The sequence below is a fragment of the Larus michahellis genome, chromosome 7, assembly GCF_964199755.1.
Source record: "Larus michahellis chromosome 7, bLarMic1.1, whole genome shotgun sequence".
NCBI lineage: Eukaryota > Metazoa > Chordata > Aves > Charadriiformes > Laridae > Larus > Larus michahellis.
Genome location: NC_133902.1, coordinates 37,205,398 through 37,223,795, shown reverse-complemented (window position 1 = coordinate 37,223,795; position 18,398 = coordinate 37,205,398). Strand labels below are relative to the sequence as shown.

General features: G+C 44.9%; 1 protein-coding gene across 17 annotated transcripts in view; it reads right to left on the bottom strand.

Moving 5' to 3' along the window:
• Positions 1-18,398, bottom strand: part of HDAC4 (histone deacetylase 4) — a 262,543-nt gene that overhangs the window by 78,262 nt on the left and 165,883 nt on the right. For 10 of the 17 annotated variants that reach the window (XM_074595478.1, XM_074595482.1, XM_074595480.1 and 7 more), the window contains 2 exons: positions 5,989-6,120; positions 2,983-3,095 (listed from right to left, as the gene is read on the bottom strand). In XM_074595478.1, coding sequence (XP_074451579.1) covers positions 2,983-3,095; positions 5,989-6,120 — 245 coding nt within the window. Of the gene's footprint in view, positions 1-2,982; positions 3,096-5,979; positions 6,121-18,398 lie in introns of all 17 variants that reach the window. The other 7 variants (XM_074595474.1, XM_074595476.1, XM_074595473.1 and 4 more) reach the window with 1 other exon arrangement.

The window sequence follows — 18,398 nt, the reverse complement described above, 5'->3', positions numbered from 1 at the left end:
ATGTGCCCTCAGCTCAGCCAGTCTCCAGTTCTGCAAACACGATAAATAACCCGCTATAGAAGATACCTTTTCCCAGGTCTGCTCCAAACTACTAAATGGTCGGTGTCCATCTCAAAAGTCATGTCTCTTTAGAGCAGCTTCAGCTCCCAGTGTCAAGTGAAGATTCCACTTTACACCGTCTTAATCTTGTCAATAATTGTCTAAATCTTGTAAGGTCTACGGTAGACTAGAGGGGGTATAGATACATGTTGGATAATTTGGAAGAGGAGAGGCTGGAGTAGAAGGCATATTGCCTATATTAAATGCTGTTACACTACATTAGAAAGAAAAATAAAGTGAAGATCTCTACAAAACTAGAAAGCAGTAAGGGCTTACATTTATATCTTAAGAAGTCCTTTTCAGTTCTAAATGACAATTTGGGGAGAACAAGTCCAAGCCTGTCATAGAATTGCCTAGGTTGGAAAGGACCTTTCAGATCATCAAGTCCAACCATCAACCTAACTCTGACAAAAACCATCACTAAACCATATCTCTAAGCACTATGTCTATCTGTCTTTTAAATACCTCCAGGGACGGTGCCTCAACCACTTCCCTGGGCAGCCTGCTCCAATGTCTGACAACCCTTTTGGTGCAGAAATTTTTCCTAATACCAGTCTAAACCTCCCCTGGAGCAACTTGAGGCCACTTCCTCTTGTCCCATCGCCTGTTCCTTGGGAAAAGAGACCGACCCCCACCCCACTACACCCTCCTTTCATGCAGTTGTAGAGAGCGAGAAGGTCTCCCCTCAGCCTCCTCTCCAGGCTGAACACCCCCAGCTCCCTCAGCCGCTCCTCACAGGACTTGTGCTCCAGACCCCTCACCAGCTCCGTTGCCATTCTCCGGACCTGCTCCAGCACCTCAATGTCTTTTTTTGTGGTGAGGGGCCCAAAATTGGACACAGCACTCGAGGTGGGGCCTCACCAGTGCCCAGCGCAGGGGGATGATCACTTCCCTAGTCCTGCTGGCCACACTGTTCCTGGCACAGGCCAGGATGCTACTGGCCTTCTTGGCCACCTGGGCACACTGCTGGCTCACGTTCAGTCAGCTGTCGACCAACACCCCCAGGCCCTTTTCCACCAGGCAGCTCTCCAGCCACTCTGCCCCAGGCCTGTAGCGCTGGACGGGGTTGTTGTGACCCAAGTGAAGGGCCCAGCACTTGGCCTTGTTGAACCTCATACCATTGCCCTCGGCCCATCAATCCAGCCCATCCAGATCCCTCTGCAGAGACATCCTACCTTCAGGCAGGTCAACACTCCCACCCAACTTGGTGTCGTCTGCAGTCTTACTGAGGGTGCACTCAATTCCCCTTGTCTAGATATTAATATTAAAGATATTAAAGAGAACTGACCCCAATACCGAGCCCTGGGGAACACCACTTGTGACCAGCTGCCAATTGGATTTAACTCCATTCACCACCACTCTCTGGGCCTGGCCATCCATTTTTTGACCCAGCGAAGAGTACTCCTTCCCAAGCCATGGGCGGCCAGTTTCTCCAGGAGAATGCTGTGGGAAACGGTGTCAAAGTCCAGGTAAACAACATCCACAGCCTGTCCCTCATCCACCAAGCGGGTCACCTTGTCATAGAAGGAGATCAGGTTTGTCAAGCAGGACCTGCCTTTCGTGAACCTGTGCTGACTGGGCATGATCGCCTGGTTGTCCTTCATGTGGCACTGATGGCACTCAGAATGATCTGTTCCATGACATTCCCAAGCACCGAGGTAAGGCTCACAGGCCTGCAGTTCCCCGGATCCTCCTTCCAGCCCTTCTTGTGAATGGGCTTCACATTTGCTAACCTCCAGTCAACTGGGACCTCCCTGGTTAGCCAGGACTGCCGGTAAATGATGGAAAGCGGGTTGGTGAGCACTTCTACCAGTTCCCTCAGTACCCTCGGGTGGACCCCATCTGGCCCCATAGACCTGTGTGTGTCCAGGTGTTGGACCAGGTCCCTCACCATTCCCCCTTGGATTATGGAGGCTTCATTCTGCTCCCGGCCCCTATCTACTAGCTCAGGGGGCTGGGTACTCAGGGAACAACTGGTCCCACTACTAAAGACTGAGGCAAAGAAGGCATTAAGTACCTCAGCCTTTTCCTCATCCTTTGTCACCATGTCACCATTTTTACAGTCCTGATGTTCAGACAGACACTATATTCATGGGGAGAACATGGGGTAAACTGCATTAAAAAAATAATGCACCAGTGACACAACACAACACACCGGTTTTCTACATGTAAGGTTTATGGTGGGAACCAGTTAACATGGCCCACACCCCAATATCTGCCTTTAGAAAAGGGTGGGCTTCAGTCACCCTGAACACAGGAGCTGCTGCACTGAATCAAATCCTTGTTCACCCAGTCCAATACCCTGCCCTTGACATCGGCCGCAGAAGCCTCAAGTGATGGTGAAAGTTTACGGGATTATAAACTAGCACATGGCATCAGGCACCAAGCTTTCAAATCCCTAAGCACGGAGGAAAAGGTTAAAACCATTCCTTTTAATCGAGGTCATATTTAGACTAACCTACTGTACACAACAAATTCACCCTATATACAATATATAAGAACAGATTCCTCAGATTTTACAATACTCACATTTGACCAGGAAACACTCTTGATGTTCTGCCTTGCTAAATCCATTTTATTTTTACTCTCTCCTCACAACAAAACCACTACAAGTTACCACAAGCAGCTTGTGAGCTGGCTCAAACTAGATTTAATAAACAGATAATGCATCCTGTCAGCCCAGATTGAGAGGTAATTCCCAAAGTCTGCTCCAAGTCATGATCTGGGTGGGTTTTTTTGTTTGTTTGGGGTTTTTTTGTTGTTGTTTTTTGGTATGTTTTTTTCAAGCATGGTGCGCACCGGTTTGTATGCCCAAATTCCTAAAACTCTGCAAAAACCGATTAGAAACCCAAGCATTAAAAATCAAGAGGAAGGGCTCTGTACCTCTGCTTGAATACTCGTGACTGATCCTGCAATTCCATTCTCGGTGCTTATGTTATTGGAGCTGTTGTTTGGAGAGCTGGGACCAGATCCAGGAGCACTGTTGCATGCAGAGTCTGAAAACACATCCAAACGCAACTTTTAGCATTACAAACAATCTCCACAATGGTATTTAGACAGATAATAACCGCTTGAGTTTTGTTTTGGAGGAAAGCAACCCTCCTCCCCCCATTTTCCCCCCTAAATCTTCCCAGGGCTCTTAAAATACTGACAAACACTTTCAAATGGTCTGCCCAAGTACCTACTTACTGTATTTATATCTTCTCCTCATGGGGGTTTCTCTTATAGTATATTAATAACTTTAAATAAGATTGCAAGATAATAAAAGAGAAGGAAGGCTTGAAGAGGCCAAACTGGAGGATGTTGGATTGTCCCGATTCATTTTTCTAGAAGTGCTTCTCTCACCCTCTTTAGCCTATAACCCTAACGACACCCTCTCGCCACATATTGCATCAGACTTCATGCTGGAACCAGGGAACCATCTCTGCATTGACATTCTTCCCATGCAGGCTTCTGGTGCCTCTGGATTTACTGGAAATACGCTGCCAACACCAAGCCCTCACGCTGATCGTGCATGAGAGCTGAGCTCTGCTTTTATGAAGAAGAACCGAGATTTTCCGGTGGAGGCAGGGGGGCAGGTGTGATGTCCCTGTCACCTGCAAAGTGCCCACACTGTGCCAGGTCCTCAGAGAAACACAACCTGCCTTGGGCTGCCCTTCACACAACACCACGTCTCCCACAGCACCCAGGTCCCAAAAACTGCCTGGGGACTGACTCACAAGGATGATATTTTGCCAGGATGGCAAATTGAATTGTTTTAAGAGATTTAAAAGCTGCCTGAGTGGCGTGGGACTGGATGGTTGAGCACATTTTCCAAAAATCAGGCAAAACTCTATAGGGTCCAAAACAGTAAATCTGTTTCAAATCACTGCCTTTTATTTATTTTACTCAGGGAGCAAAACACTTTCTCACTGGAAAGACCCAAGGCAGAGTTAATCCCCCCAAATAATTCTGTTACCACCCAAACGCTCAGAAAATCCTCTCAGAGTTGTATATTTTATCAACACAGTTCCTGTGAACTCAGTAACCAGAACCACAGAGACGACCAGCCTGAAATCAAAGCCTCCCCGTTAATGATGCAGAAATAACAACAAACAGAAACAGAGCATGAAATTGCAACAGCCAGAAAACTTCCCTCAGAAGGTCTCTCACCTGGTATATGGCACAGCTTCCAGTGTTTCTCCTTTTATTTTGGAAGGTAAACAACATTAAAACTTTTTTTTTTCTCTGAACTTCCCTCTTCCCCAAGCACAGGATTTGCCCAATGCCAGAAGAATCTCCCAGCAGCTGCAATGGTTCAGGCTGCAGCAGTCTCATAATTGCCGCAGGATGCCCCAATAGAAATAAAAGCCAATTGTTACAATTTGGGGGATTTTAAAAATTTATTTCCTTGCTGGCATTATTCGGTACATACTATTTTGCTATTTCAAGCCTTGCAAGTACCTCCAGCAAAGCAGCAAAGAGACTTTTTTAAAAAAAGAAGCCTTGTTGCTTTTTCTTAGCTCTGCATTTGGGGAGGCATCTCGCTATCAAGAAAATTCAGCATTAACATCCAACGGAGCACCTGAAGTCGAACTTCTCCATGGAAAGCAACTTCAGAGAGTCCAGGTGTTTTGAAAAAATATTCTGAATATTCTGGGACCATCTCATTGACTACAACATATTAGATCTCGTGTATACTACCTAGACACAGGAAAAGTATCTGGAACATTCAAACTGTGACTGAAGATGTATTCTTCAGGGATTAAACATAATTTCTATTCCTTGAAGTGGGACTTCTTTTAAAAGTTATTTTCCATTCAAAAGCCCCCTCTTACTGTAACAACTCTGCTATTTTTCTAGCCAGGCTCCAGGCTGGCTTCTTGAACCAGGTCCACGCTCAGTGAGAGGCAGGAGCTTCTACTACCACTTCTGAAGGCATTACTGGGATCAAACGGTCAGGCATTAGGGCCTGATTTATCCTAAAAGCTATGTGACATAGAAATATGAGTGAAGTAAATTCAATTTTCAGATCTGACATAAATTACGCTTAGCTGTTAAAATCATCTATTCCCCCTGCAAACACAGAGGCTCTAACACAAAGTTGTACGTAAAGCAACTGGGCTCTCTAAAGAGAGCTCACTGAGTTTGTTTGAATGACAATAGTGTGCCTTAAAGTGAGACAAAAGTCCGGAAACGCTGTCACATAGCGGTACTTACACAGAGACATCCCTAGATGGTGCTAAGAATTAACTTTATGGTAATCTATATAATCTGCTTTACACTGATCTTTCTTTACAAACTTTACTCCCAGAAGAGTATTATTTTTCAACAAGAAACCATCAAGTAAGTAGTCAGAAATATCATATATATATATATATATATATATATATAAAAATGCCTTACATGTTTTAAAACTTTGGCATAATTACTTAACAAGGAACTATGGCAGCCTGCCCAAAGCCTAAAACAAACAGGGGCTGTAAAGCATTTACTGCTGGAGGATGACAACCGTGAATTATGGCCTCCCCACGGATATTAACAGGATCACCTTTGAGAAATTTTATTTCTCAACAACCTGTTGCTGAAGATCATAGAAATGCTTGGGAAAAAAATAGCACTCTGGTGGCATGTCTGCATCTGTCTATGCACTTCTTAAACTACAAAAGCAGCTCATTGAGTTGGGTAATGCCGACTCAATAGATGGGTACCCAACAGACCAACGCTGCTGACACCCACCTGCATCATGCATTGCTGAACTCTGCTAATTTTGGTGAATCCTGGATGAAGTTGAGACACACAAAAGATCCACGCTACACAATTAACTAGATGTAGGAATTCATTTTGGAAAGGCACATTCTCATTTGAGCATGCGGCTGCCGGCGCAGGTTTGTTGCTTACCCGACGTACCTGTGACATCCAGTGGGCGCTTCTTAAGAGCAGTAACCACTGGACCATCTTTTCTGCGCAAGAGGGGGCTGCTCCGTCTTTCAGCAACTTTTTGCTTTAGTCTGGATCGTAACTTCAGATTGGGTTCAGATGCTAAACAGAAAAAGGAAAAGCAAACAGTGTTTTGGTTAATGCTATTTCAGTAGTTTTTTACTTAACGCAAAGGTGTGTTGCAGTTCAGCATTTGCAGAAGCCTAAACAAAATTAGTCATTTGATAGTATATATTTGGAACAAAGACTTCTTAATACAATGAACAGGTCCCAGCCTACATGATACCTGAATTCACTGGTGATAAAAGTCAATATCATTTTAATTAAAAACTACTAATCATCCTGCAATGTCTTCTCTCAAGTGACACAGACTTACAATCTGCTGGGAATTCATTCGGACTAGTGCAGAGAGCATCATTCGCATCCCCTAGTTCCACACCTCTCCCCAACTTGCTTCCAAAACCAGTGGTAAACTTAACTTACAGGATCAAAAAATATCAACACAGGAATCGGTGAGACAAGTGAGATGTTGGTGTTTGGTCAGCATGGAGCACCACCATGGGGCTGAGACTCTATCTGCCATGTGTTGCTGAAATGGGCAACTTCACACCCTTGGAGTCATCCGACCCCAGGGTGAGCTGGCTTAGGGAGGTACGCCAGGGGAGGGGGAAAGAAAATACAAAAATCAAACCCAACAACCAAAACAGGTGAATGCTTTCCTGCTGGTTCACCTCCCTGACGCAACTCACCTTGGAGTCAGATGAGCCCGTGTCAACTGGAGCCAGCGTCAACTCAAGAAAAAGGGCATAAGAGTGTGGCCAAGGCCAAAGCCAACACCAGGGAGGAGAAGGTTTGCTTATTTGGGGAGCAACTTTCTTACATCATCACAGCCACAAAATTAAACCATATCTAAAGCCACATCAAATACTTTGAAAAATTCAGGGCTGCCAAGGGTAGGTGCACAAGTATTTCCCAAGACCACAGCCTGACTTGCTTTGTGTACATCATACCTTTGTGAGACTCTCTTGAACAAAACCCTTCTGCTGTACCCAAATCCTGAGATTTAATTTCTCCTGAAGTTGAAGTAGAGCTTCTGGGAACCCCTAATGCCTCTGGGCTAATGACAGTTGGCAACACTGAACATGTTTGCATGGCACAGCTTATCAAGTTTTTAGAAAGGTAATGAAGCCTTAAGTCAAGATTTCTCCTGCAAGATGATTTTCTCTGTAAACTTTCTGATCTCTCGAGTATACATGAAGTACCTGCTTTGGCGCTTGAGGCTCCTGACAGTTATGAGATTTGTGAACTGGCCCAAGCTTTTCCCTTCCTCAACCTCTTTAACGACTCTGCGGCTTAATCCCTTTGAACCGGCAAATCCTGCGCTCTCACCATTAACTACCGATCCACTCGGCTCCCCACGCTCCAGGGCCAATAATCTACATTTCTTTAGAAGAATTAAAATAGGGTTTACAAACTAATTTGAATTAACTAAGTCTGGCTACAGATATATTTCCCTACAGTTGGCTTTGACCACTGGGTCACATAAAAGATCAAGCCTGACAATGTTAATTGCAGGGCTCAAAAGTCAGAAGGCTGATGAATTGAAGATCAAATGCTTGAAGTTAAGCCATCAAAACAGTTCTTTGATGAAACTTTTGGGAGGGAAAAAAAAAAAAAAAAAGAGAGCAGCTTTTCATGACTGTTTTGGACAGAAAAATGCCCACAAGAGATAAAAAAAGCACTAAAAAAAAGTGTCAGACTCCTCAAGATGATGCTTAAAATGCAGTACGAAGTGCATTAGCAAAGGGAGAATCATCTTATAGGGAATTTGCATATAAAATGGCAGGGGACTGAATGCAAATCTGTCATTTGCTTGGAGGGCAACATTAGAAGAGCAGACTAGCTAAAATACAAGCGTACACTCTAACTAGCTACTTCATAAAGTTCTCTTCAAAACAGAAGTTGACTTACTAGTTTAAAAGTACTCTTTGAGCATGTGAACATTCGGTACGTCATCCCACATCCTTTAATTCGTTCCAAATATCGAGTATTAGTAACTGTCTAGATGCTCTGGTCAAAACTTTAAAGGACAAATGGGAACATGTCACAGCGAGATGCTGATACATCCATTTTAGATACATTTGCACTGTCAACCAGCAAAGGAAACACCAGCCTATGCCACAGCTGCTGGAAGGATCTGTCTTCTGACAAAGAAAAATATGACAATAAAAACTGTACTTCAGTGCAAATTTTATTCATATGCAATTTATACCCTGCGTGGTGTTTATGTGATGTCTTCTGTTGAGAAGAGAAAAGTAATTGTGCTGCTTTCAAATACAGAGAATGAATTGGTTAGAAAACACCTTAAAAATAGGCAAGGAAACAAAAGATTTAGGGTCACAGATTACTCAGCACTACCAGGTACATCCCATACGTAAAGCCACAATAAAAATATCCTTCTGTGTAACAGGAAGGGAATGAAGATAGAAAATTACAGCCTTAAAAGAGAAAACACCCCAAGAATAAGTTATAGCATTCTAATTTGTCAGACAAAACTATTTTCAGGCAAAACTATTCCGTCTATTTCTCCTTCGCTTCCTCAGCTGGAGGATCAAGTTTTGAAACACCAAACAGTCTATTTAAAGAACTGCATTTGTTTAGTTTGCTCTGATTTTGTTCTGTTTATCCCCCAGATATAATCCCAAATCTAACATGTCATCAAGACTTCAGAGAGCATAATCCTAAATGCATTTAATTGGGTGCTATAGAGCCCAAAGTAGGTGAATTAAAATTCAGCACAGGCAGCGCAGAACAGTCTCAAATTCAAAGAATTTACATATAGAGTATTTATAATAAAAGATATAGCTTTCAACAGAGGTATTTCCAAAACGCAAAACAGTAATTCAAGCTGATTCGGATGGTTTTTAAACTACCATATAATAAAAAATACTTTTAAGCTGAAGAGAGCTGTCCTTCAAATACAGACTAGGAATTTAAGCAACACATAACTGTCAACACCAGACAGTCAACACAGCTTCAACGTTCTCTCAGGAACACCGATTCCAATGAAAATCTCCCGATATTCACCCTGTCAGGCAACACGCCCAATCAGAGCCTTGCTCCCCACCACTAGCCAGCGTAAACTTAAGAGAACTGGAGACTAAATTACAAAACTTACTGGTCTTCAACACCTTAAGGTGAAATCCTCTAAACAAACGCCATGAAGTTATCAAAACATCAGTCTGATTCCTGTTTAGCAAACAAATGAAGCCCATACTCAAGGCTGAGTCAGCTTCCACAAAGCCAGTGGGATTTCTTAAGCAGTGACACACTTAATTTGGCCTATAATAAGGATTTATACAAAGAATATTTTGTTTTCCTCAGAGTAAATTAATAACTAGAACATAAGCCAAAAGCTTCCCTAGTTTTCACAGGCTCAAGCCCAAGTTACCCCTCTTATACGTCATTTATTGCAGCAGGACCCATGTAATCCAATTCTTTAACATTTATGTCATTCTCATTGTTTTTTTCCTAGAATTGCATACCCTAAGCCGCTGAACTAATCTGACATTAAATCTATGTAAGTCAAAAAACACAAAGTCCTGGGCAGAGTTTGCCCTGTTCCCATTACCCATCCACATTTATGAAAAAAAAACAAAACCAAACAATGCACCATGAAAACCCCGATCCCAGTCCTTGCATGTCTTAATTTCGGCAGCTGGGGACCGAGAAGGGCTGTTATTCTTCTATTATTATTTTGAAGCTTCATACTAAGCCTCACCAGCCAGGCAAAGGCCAACCTTTTCTCTCTTCTAATGTCCAGGTCATCCTGTGGGTGAGCAGAGGAGAGGGAGAGAAGACAGCTGTCTGAAACCGGCCTTTTGCACAACCCAAAATTTTAATGAAGGTGAATTAACTTTTGCTTAAAACAGGAGAGGCCACAGGTTCTGCAACCAAGCATTCAGACCCCACTCTGCATCTGCTTTGCCCCCTGCTTGACTTTATCCAAGACCTTCATCACTGCTCCTCCACACGCACAGTGTGATCTCTCGGATCGTGACCTATCTAGTCAGAAGGACCTGATAAGGCTGGAAAAAAGTCTGACCTATCTAGTCAGGAGGACCTGACAAAGCTGGACATGGCAAAGTTCACCTACAGTCAAACAAAAAGACCAAAAATCGTTTCACCATTATCCCTCTGAAGACCAAGTGAGCCGATATTTCTAATTGTCAATATTTGTAGGCGTCGGCATGGAGGGGGATAAGAATAATATGGTCCCTCACAAACCTACCTAGTGGAGACAGGTGGCATCACATGAAACAGTAAGTCTAAGAACTTCGGTACATGATTAGAAAGGGACAGATACAGATATTTGCTGGGTTGTCTTACTTTTCTCCTAACTTTGTGCTGGCACGAGCACTGTGTAATAGCCCCATAGAAGGGCTATTTATGGAAGACTGTGTCCTTAAAATGAAAACTTGTTAAAGGCCAACATTTGGCACTTCTCATGCTAAAGTTTAGTAGTAGCAGCATCTCAGCAGTAGAAAGGCGGCTTTAACACCCATTAAACTGAGCACACAATGTTAACACCTTTTTTACAGTTTCACTATCATTTGCTTGCCTGACCACAAAACCACGTGAGATCACAGCGTAACGGAGCACCACCAAGGTTTCCACTGTGAATAGCCAAAACTGGACTAGAAAAACAAACACGTGGAAATTACACACCTCATCTCTGCCGTTCCCTTTACAAAGCCTAAAAGAGAGCAGCTTTGCACAGTCCAAAGCATTATCTCAGAGGAAAGATAAGAGACATGTGGAAGGGCATACGGGCTAGAAACGAGAGAACGAGTTCCTCCAATAAAGTGTTTAAAACAGCACTAAGCACTGCAGAAGGTAGGAGAAAGACCTGCAATTTCCGTACAGCATCCAAAAAGCTGCAGTGCCTGTAGCAGAGGGAGCTGCCAGGCACCTGAACACGAGGGCCGGTAACAGCTACAAAAACAGGGAGACCCCTCGCAAGTGACCTACGGTGGCCACAACTTTTGGGGACAATCTCCTTACATTAAAAAGAGCTCCTCCCAAAAAACCCTACAGGCTTTTTAAACTCAAGAACTGCAGTGAATTTTACTGAAATGTAACTTGTTAATATACAGAAGTCCCAGGTGGGTCAAAACAGGCATGGTGGTGTCCCCTCCACCCTTCGTCAGTGTCTCATGAACCAGCCAAGCACTTGGTTTTGAGCTGCAAGCTGTTCTGTACCTAGAAACCTTCCTGTCATGGCAGTGATGACCAAGCCCATGCCCTGCCCTGCATGCTCTGTGCAGTTTGCCTTCTTCCCCCTCCTCCTCGCCCTGTCCCACAAGCATCTCCCCCTCCCTTTGCCTGACGTTGGGCTGCTTCTATGGAATGAAGCGACCTGCCCTACCTCCAGCCTCCTCCTGCCCTGGATACTCTTCCAAGGAACTGTAAGAGAGCAACATAAACCCAATAAATCAATCTCACACTGTCACACGTGGCTGCAAACTGCTGAAGGCCAGGAGAGAAGCCAGTAGGACATGCCCCCAAAGACACACAGCTTCCTGAGAGCTTGGCTATTGTGTTTCAGTTTGGAGAAATCACTTTAAGTCAATGCTCTGGATATTGTTCATGCGGTGGTCGTGGTGAAAGCTGTCCCACAGAGGACAGGCATGCACCCATCACGCTCTCCTAGCTCAGACTTCATTCTCCTTTCTACTAGATGCAGTGGCCCAAAGGCCAAGTGTCTCAGCTCTGGCTAGAACAAACCTGGGCGCATATATATATATGTACATGGGCACACACACATAGAGGTGACACCGTGCACACTGCTGGCAGTCCCCGTGAAGCAGAGATGGAGCTGAGAGGACCAAGAAGGAGAAGGGCAGGTTCACTGAATAACTGAGGGCTAGGTCCTGGCCCTCCTGGAGTCCCTGCTCCCCAAAGGTGACACTAAACCAGAAGACTTTGTTTGGTCTTCAACTGGAAGAGGCTTCTCCTTTGCTGCACCCTTGACAGTACTCCTCAAGAAGTGCTTTGATGGGAAGTGCTGGCTTTCCCCCGACGGAGCCCCAGTTCTCACGCCAAAAGTGCACCTGCTTTGTCAGAGCCCTGCGCAAGGAAAGGGGGTGCCCCCTCCTTCTGCCTCTAGGCAAACCTCAGCACCAGAGAGGAGCACCCACGGAATGTGGTTCACCGCCGCTGGCAGCATTCTACTGCATTTGGCACAGCTACTGCTTGTGCCTAAGAAAAACAGGGGAGTGACAGCATGCATTTAGACCTGGTTGTCAGAAGAAATGGAGGGACAAAAGGAAGCATTTGCTGGTCCTCCAACCGCACTTTGGTTTGTTGCTGCTCTCTGAAATTTCAATGGGCTGGTCTGAAGGGCTATTCCATAGCATCACAGTAATAAAGTAGTTTTTGTCTTTAGTAAGTTATTTTCGGATTAGAGAGACTAACGTCCTCCACTTGGAGCAGGAAAGTGTATTTATAACACTAGGGATTTCTCATGCAGGTCAGTGCCTCTTCTCGGCAGAGCACACCCACGAGACGGTGCCTGGGTCCCTGGGACACAGTGAGTGCCCAGACCTTGGACCATGCCAGCTGGAAGGACAATGTGGGTGGGAAAGCAAAGATGCTCTCAAACATGAGTGATACCCCATGCCGTACAAAGCTCAAAGATTTTCTCTAAATTATACTCCCACACTATACCAGGATTTCAGCCTACTCTATTTTCCTCTAAACAATCTTTGTCATAAAACAAACCACTTAAAACATTCCAATAATCAAGACCAACTCTGCGAGGTAGCATGCCTTTCTTGACAAATCCATCGTTTTAATTATTGACAAATCCTTTCATTTTTCCCTTTTCTTTCTTTTAAATGCAAGAAGTTCAGAAGAATTTCACCTGCTTAGCTGCAAATAACAACCAGCCCTGTGCTGCTGCAATAATGCCAGGTAACCAACAACATCACAGCATGCTGGAGGCTTTCCTCCCACAGGTTCCTCTCTTTTGCATGGAAAAAGAATATTAGCAAAGAGGAGATGGCTAGTGACAGCCTGCAGGATCCCCATTGTGAGCCAGCAAGTGCACACAGTGCACCAGGGCTGATTTGTGGTGCCTGGCAGGGAAGGACCACGCTGCCTGTTCCACAGCTGGCCCTGGAAAGGCAGCAAGTGATGGGGACCCTGCAGCCTAGGTACACCTCACCATCATCCATCTAAGTGTAAGTTGGGGCCTAGAAGAAGTCATCATTCCCAATCTGCTCGTGCTCGATTCAGCCAGAAGAACGACATCGACCTTTTCCATTTCTTTTAGGAGGCTGGTGGGCTGGAAGCTGAAACGGTTGCCAGGACCTTTAGCAGGGGTGATGGATTTGTCAGATTCCTTCTGCAGTTAAGTCCAAAATGGTGACAAAATTCAGGGAAATCATTGGCCAGGGCAGCTCCCCAAGTAGCAGATGGGCCAGACTCTGCCTGTTTACACCACATATGGGCAAGTACAAGGAGAGGTCTCCTTTTTGTTGCATTCTTTTACTCCTTGAGGGAAGTCACTGCAGCAAAAGGGTGGACAAGCCATGGTCTAATGATGCCGAGCTAAAAACTTCTCCTTGGACCTTTCCCGCCAGTCCTTAATGGTGTGGGCTGTGAAGGTTGAGGACAGCTTTTTTTTCTTTACCACAAGCCCTGAGACACAGTACTTGACCTATAACCAGTTTTCCTTGTTCTGTCATGACTTGTACAGAAGGCAAAAGACATTGCTGGGATGGGAGGTTTTCAAGTAGGACATTTGCTCTTCCCTGGTCCCCAGAGAAAAGCAGCTGAAAGAGGGGTCTGTGATGCTTTCTACTCGCCACTTCTCCCCAAGTACATACCACACACACGCTCATTTACTATCTAGGCAGGAAATTCAGAGACAGATACGTGCCAAAGACGCCTTTGTAAGCTCCCAGCCTGGCATTCAAATTCAGCCTAGTTTTGGAAATAGTGTGAACTCGCAAGCTGAGATGCTATCCCCCAGCTCTGCAGTGAAAACACATCTAGGACGACAGGAATCCTTCACCTCCTTAAAGTCTTCATGCCCATCAACGTCCTTCTGATCTTCACCTCCTCAGTGCAGCCAGCTGTGACAATGGAGGTAAAGGAAAAGGCAGGACTCAGAGCCTCAGCGATGCTTCACAAAACAGTGACCGCGGCTGCAGCAGCCCTGGGCCAAGTAGCCCCAGGAACTGAGCCAGACACCAAAAACCACCCACCCATTGCTCTTGATGGATGCAGGAGGTCTCTGTTTGCGCAATCAACCACAATGGTTTGGCAAATGCCAGAGGGTTGAGAAGTACAAACAAAAGAAAGACAAAATGAAACAGCAGCACATTCTTGATAACATCAGCTTTGTCAAAAATCCCACCTCTGCTGACAGACCTCTCAGGAGAAAGGTCCAGGAGCCAGCTGGTCTTTAAGACCAGCAGCCAGCCCAGGGCAGGGGAACTACGCAGCAGAGAAGGCACACATCCCTCTGGCATGGGCATGAGGGTCGAAAGAGAGCAGCTGTCTTGGGAAGGGTTTGCTTTATCCACAGTAGGAGCAAAACCACAAGGAGATATGAGTCTGCATCACAACCCACATAGGTCCTACAGACGCAGCCATTTTTACACTTGGAGTACATCTTTTACAAGTACTTCAAAACAAACGCGCTGTTTTTCTCACTTTGGGGTCAGGTTTATACATAGACACAGGGAAATGTTTCCAGTTCGTGCGTCCCAGCAAGCTGAACGCATCTTGGCCAGTCGAGTCTAGCAGGTGCCGGGTTTGGCAAAACTTCTTCTGATTTTAACGACAACTAATTGAAATGCTGTGGCTTTCATTAGAAGTCCTGATTAGCTGTCAAGTCCAAACGAACATGAGGAATCCTTACCCAACCTCTATGCAGGAGTAAGTGGGAAACCTAGTGTCTGACGGGACATGGTCCAGCCCCACAGAGGATGTAAAAAAACCAAAACCAACCAAAAAAATCCTAGGTAAGCAAGAGACAAAGCGTGTTAAAAAGTGAAATAATTCTCTTCAGTCTTTTACAAATCTTAATGATGGTGGTTGTGTCAGCTTTCAAATTAAGAGCATGTTTTAGTATATCCACTACTCAAATTCCAAAAAGCAGGGAACACCATGAACAACCCGGCTCCTTGGGAGAAAATGAGGACACCATATTCCTTAGAAATGCAAAAGTGGAGAGCTATGTTAAAAATAACTTCAGCAGCTCCAAGAAAGCTGTTGACAAACAACTCTTGGGGTTATCAAAACAGGCTACAAAAGACTGCCCCAACCCAGCCTAAAATAACTCTGAAATGATTCTCCAGACATTTTTCTTGGAGGGTCCCAGTACAGCACACAATGAAGCTTCATTAAATTTGGAAGACACCGACCTCGATTTGGGGGCAGAAAAGGTCATTTCTATTTTCCCCTCTCAACAGCTGTCGACAAAATGCATATGCTAAAGGAAAAATATATATAATAAAGGAATCTACACAAAAGGGGAAATAAAAATCCTTGTGTTAATCCAGTTATTTAAGAGCAAAACATGAGCAGCACCAACCGAACCGTTCTTAGTTCATCTAAAAAAAGGAGAGCCCCAAAGCGTTTAGATAGAGGGAACTGAGTGAAATGCATCCCTCAGCCAGGCTAAAACCAGGATTCGAGCAATTAGTAACTGCACCAGCCAGGAGCCTGACAGGGATTTCATGCAGAAACCAAATGGCCAAGAAACAGGAACATAATTCAGTAAAACAAATCGGACAGGGTAGGATTTCAGCGGACAGGATGCATCAGAAGCACGTTGCAAGCATCGACTGTTTCCCATGCTGAACATTTTCAAGCACTCAAGACGTCACTCATGCACACAGCTCCTCCTGCCACCGCCAGGTCACCACATCTCTCTCACAGCATTCCCACTCTCACAGCATTCCCACTCGAGTTTTAGACTCGCAAGTGATCGCTAAGCAAGCACAGAGGGACAACCTGTGACCACATCATGATGCTTTAAATAAGAGTAGAGGAAGGTAGTATTTTCAAAACCCACTGCAATGGGTACGTATTCTTCCTGAACAGTTTCTCAAACGTGCAGGACACGCTGGCAACTCTGAAAATGCACCCTTGAAGAAACAATCATTCAAACTGCCTTCCCGCAGCCCCTAAGTCACCCTACCCCTAACGATGACGTTGGTTGGATTCCAGGCTGGTAATCAGAACTATATTGTGATGGACTCTGTTATTTGAACTGAAAATATTTAATCAAATTTAATAAAATTTGCCTACACGATATGGCAGCTTTAAATTACAAACACAAAGCCAGAGTTTTGCCTGGTGCCAAAAGTCTGAAAAGCTCACCCGTAATAAAGAACTTTATTTAGGATGGGCTCCAGCCTTCCCTGCCTTTTGTTTACACCAGACTGTTCAGGAGCCTTTCTTCTCCAAGCAACTTAACATTCTTGGCAATGGGATTTCTCCAGGATATTGCTGTGCCAGAGACTGAAGTGCTGTTGCGTTGAAAGGAAAATAAAAGAAAACAACAAAAAAAATTCTCCCCTGAACCTTGCAAGTGAACTTATATGTATCACAGACCAGGCCCCAAAAGATTAATGCTGGTCCCCAAAAAGAACAAGCATCAGCATTCTGGAAAAAAAACAAAATCAGCTCAACACCTTCCTGTTTTAATACAACAATGATTTTAATTGCTTCCATTTTTAATAATGTGATTAGATACATTGATCATCCTTAATTCAACCTGCGTGACAGGGCTCTTATTCAGCTAGAGTCTTACTGAGAATTCAGTTTGGGAAGCAGCAAAGGGCTGAGATGTGTCGATGCTTTCCTTCTCCTGCAGAAATCCCCTTCCGTACCACTGGGACCAAGAAGAGCGACTGATCCTCCAGCTCAATCTGAGAAGCAAGGTCCCCTGCAGTGATGAGCAAGGGAGGTTCTGGAGGACGTCAAAGCCCATTTACGCTGTGAGGATGCTAACACAACAAACAGATCACCTGGTTTCACAAAGTACAGGAAAGAGCTAAAAATCTCTTGGAATGATGCAGGCCCTAGGCAATAGGTATGATGCCAAGGGATGTTTCCCTGCATGGAAAAGCTGCCATTTCCCAGAGGCACCTGAAAGCCTTCAGCAGAGGAGAAGCAAACGGCAGCAATGGCTGTTAGAGCCCAAGCTTGTGTTTCTCCTCCCAGGAAGACATGTAGGCCAAGCACATCTTTGTGCTTCTCTGGCTCTAGAGCTGCAGGAAGTCTCCTTCGAGGGCAGTCCTCCACCAGTGCTCACCTTCCCTACAAAAGTCCCGAAACCCAGACAGCATCACCTCAGCTGTCATGGGCACTGATGATGCAGCAGCATCTACTGCACCTAATGGGGTGATTGGTCTTTCATTTTCTAGAAGCAGAGATTAGGGGATGCCCTACCATTCAGCAAATCCAGTTTTCTAAGCTCTGTTTTTGGAGTCCTCCAGAAAGGGCACAGTCAAAACTACCACCACCAAAGGTACAGGGCGTGCCCAGGAAAAAAACCATATCCTGGAGAGGGTTTGCCCGTTTTTGATTGACTTCTTGTGCAGCTGAAGTGTTTGGCACTTGTCACCCAACCCATCATGCCGGGTGAGGGGGAAGACAGTCTACTACACAGCAGACGGGAATCCATCCACAGATCCATCCAGCAGGCCAAGTGCTATAGTCCAGAATGAGAAGTTCCCAAAAAGGTCTTTTAATGTGCAGAACCGGGAGGCAGGAGGCACAAGGCAGCAGTGTGGAGGTGTATTTTTTTCTCATCAGAGGGCAAAAGAAGAAAAAAACCACACAAGTTTACAAAGTTAACAAGAATTATGTTAAACCGTTCACCGCACCAAAGATCTGCTCTACTTCTAACTATTAGGAGAAGTGCCACAAGAACACCTACATGTGGCAGAAGGAAAAGAAGGGGCTGCCAGCTTTTGGGAACTGATTTAGGGCAGCCGATTTGAGCAAAGACTGTAGTAAATCCACAGGGAGATTTGGTTAACACACTGTCATCATTCCTTATCACAAGGGCAACACGCTTTTTGGCTACTGGTGCTCATCCCTCCCCATTTGAAGATCCACAAAACATACCTGAGAAACAGCTAGGCAGCACCTGCCGCAGGTGTGAAGTTCAATCACACCCCTGCTTTCTTCTTACCTCTGCTCCATCTTTTCAGAAAAGTTTTTTTTCCTATTCTGAAATGATTCCCAACGCAGAGCACTGCCTGTACCACCCACGCGAGCAACATTGCTCCCCAAATCAGGATGAGCTCGTCGAAGCTCAGCAATTCCCTGAAGGAAGCAGCCAAGGATCACGA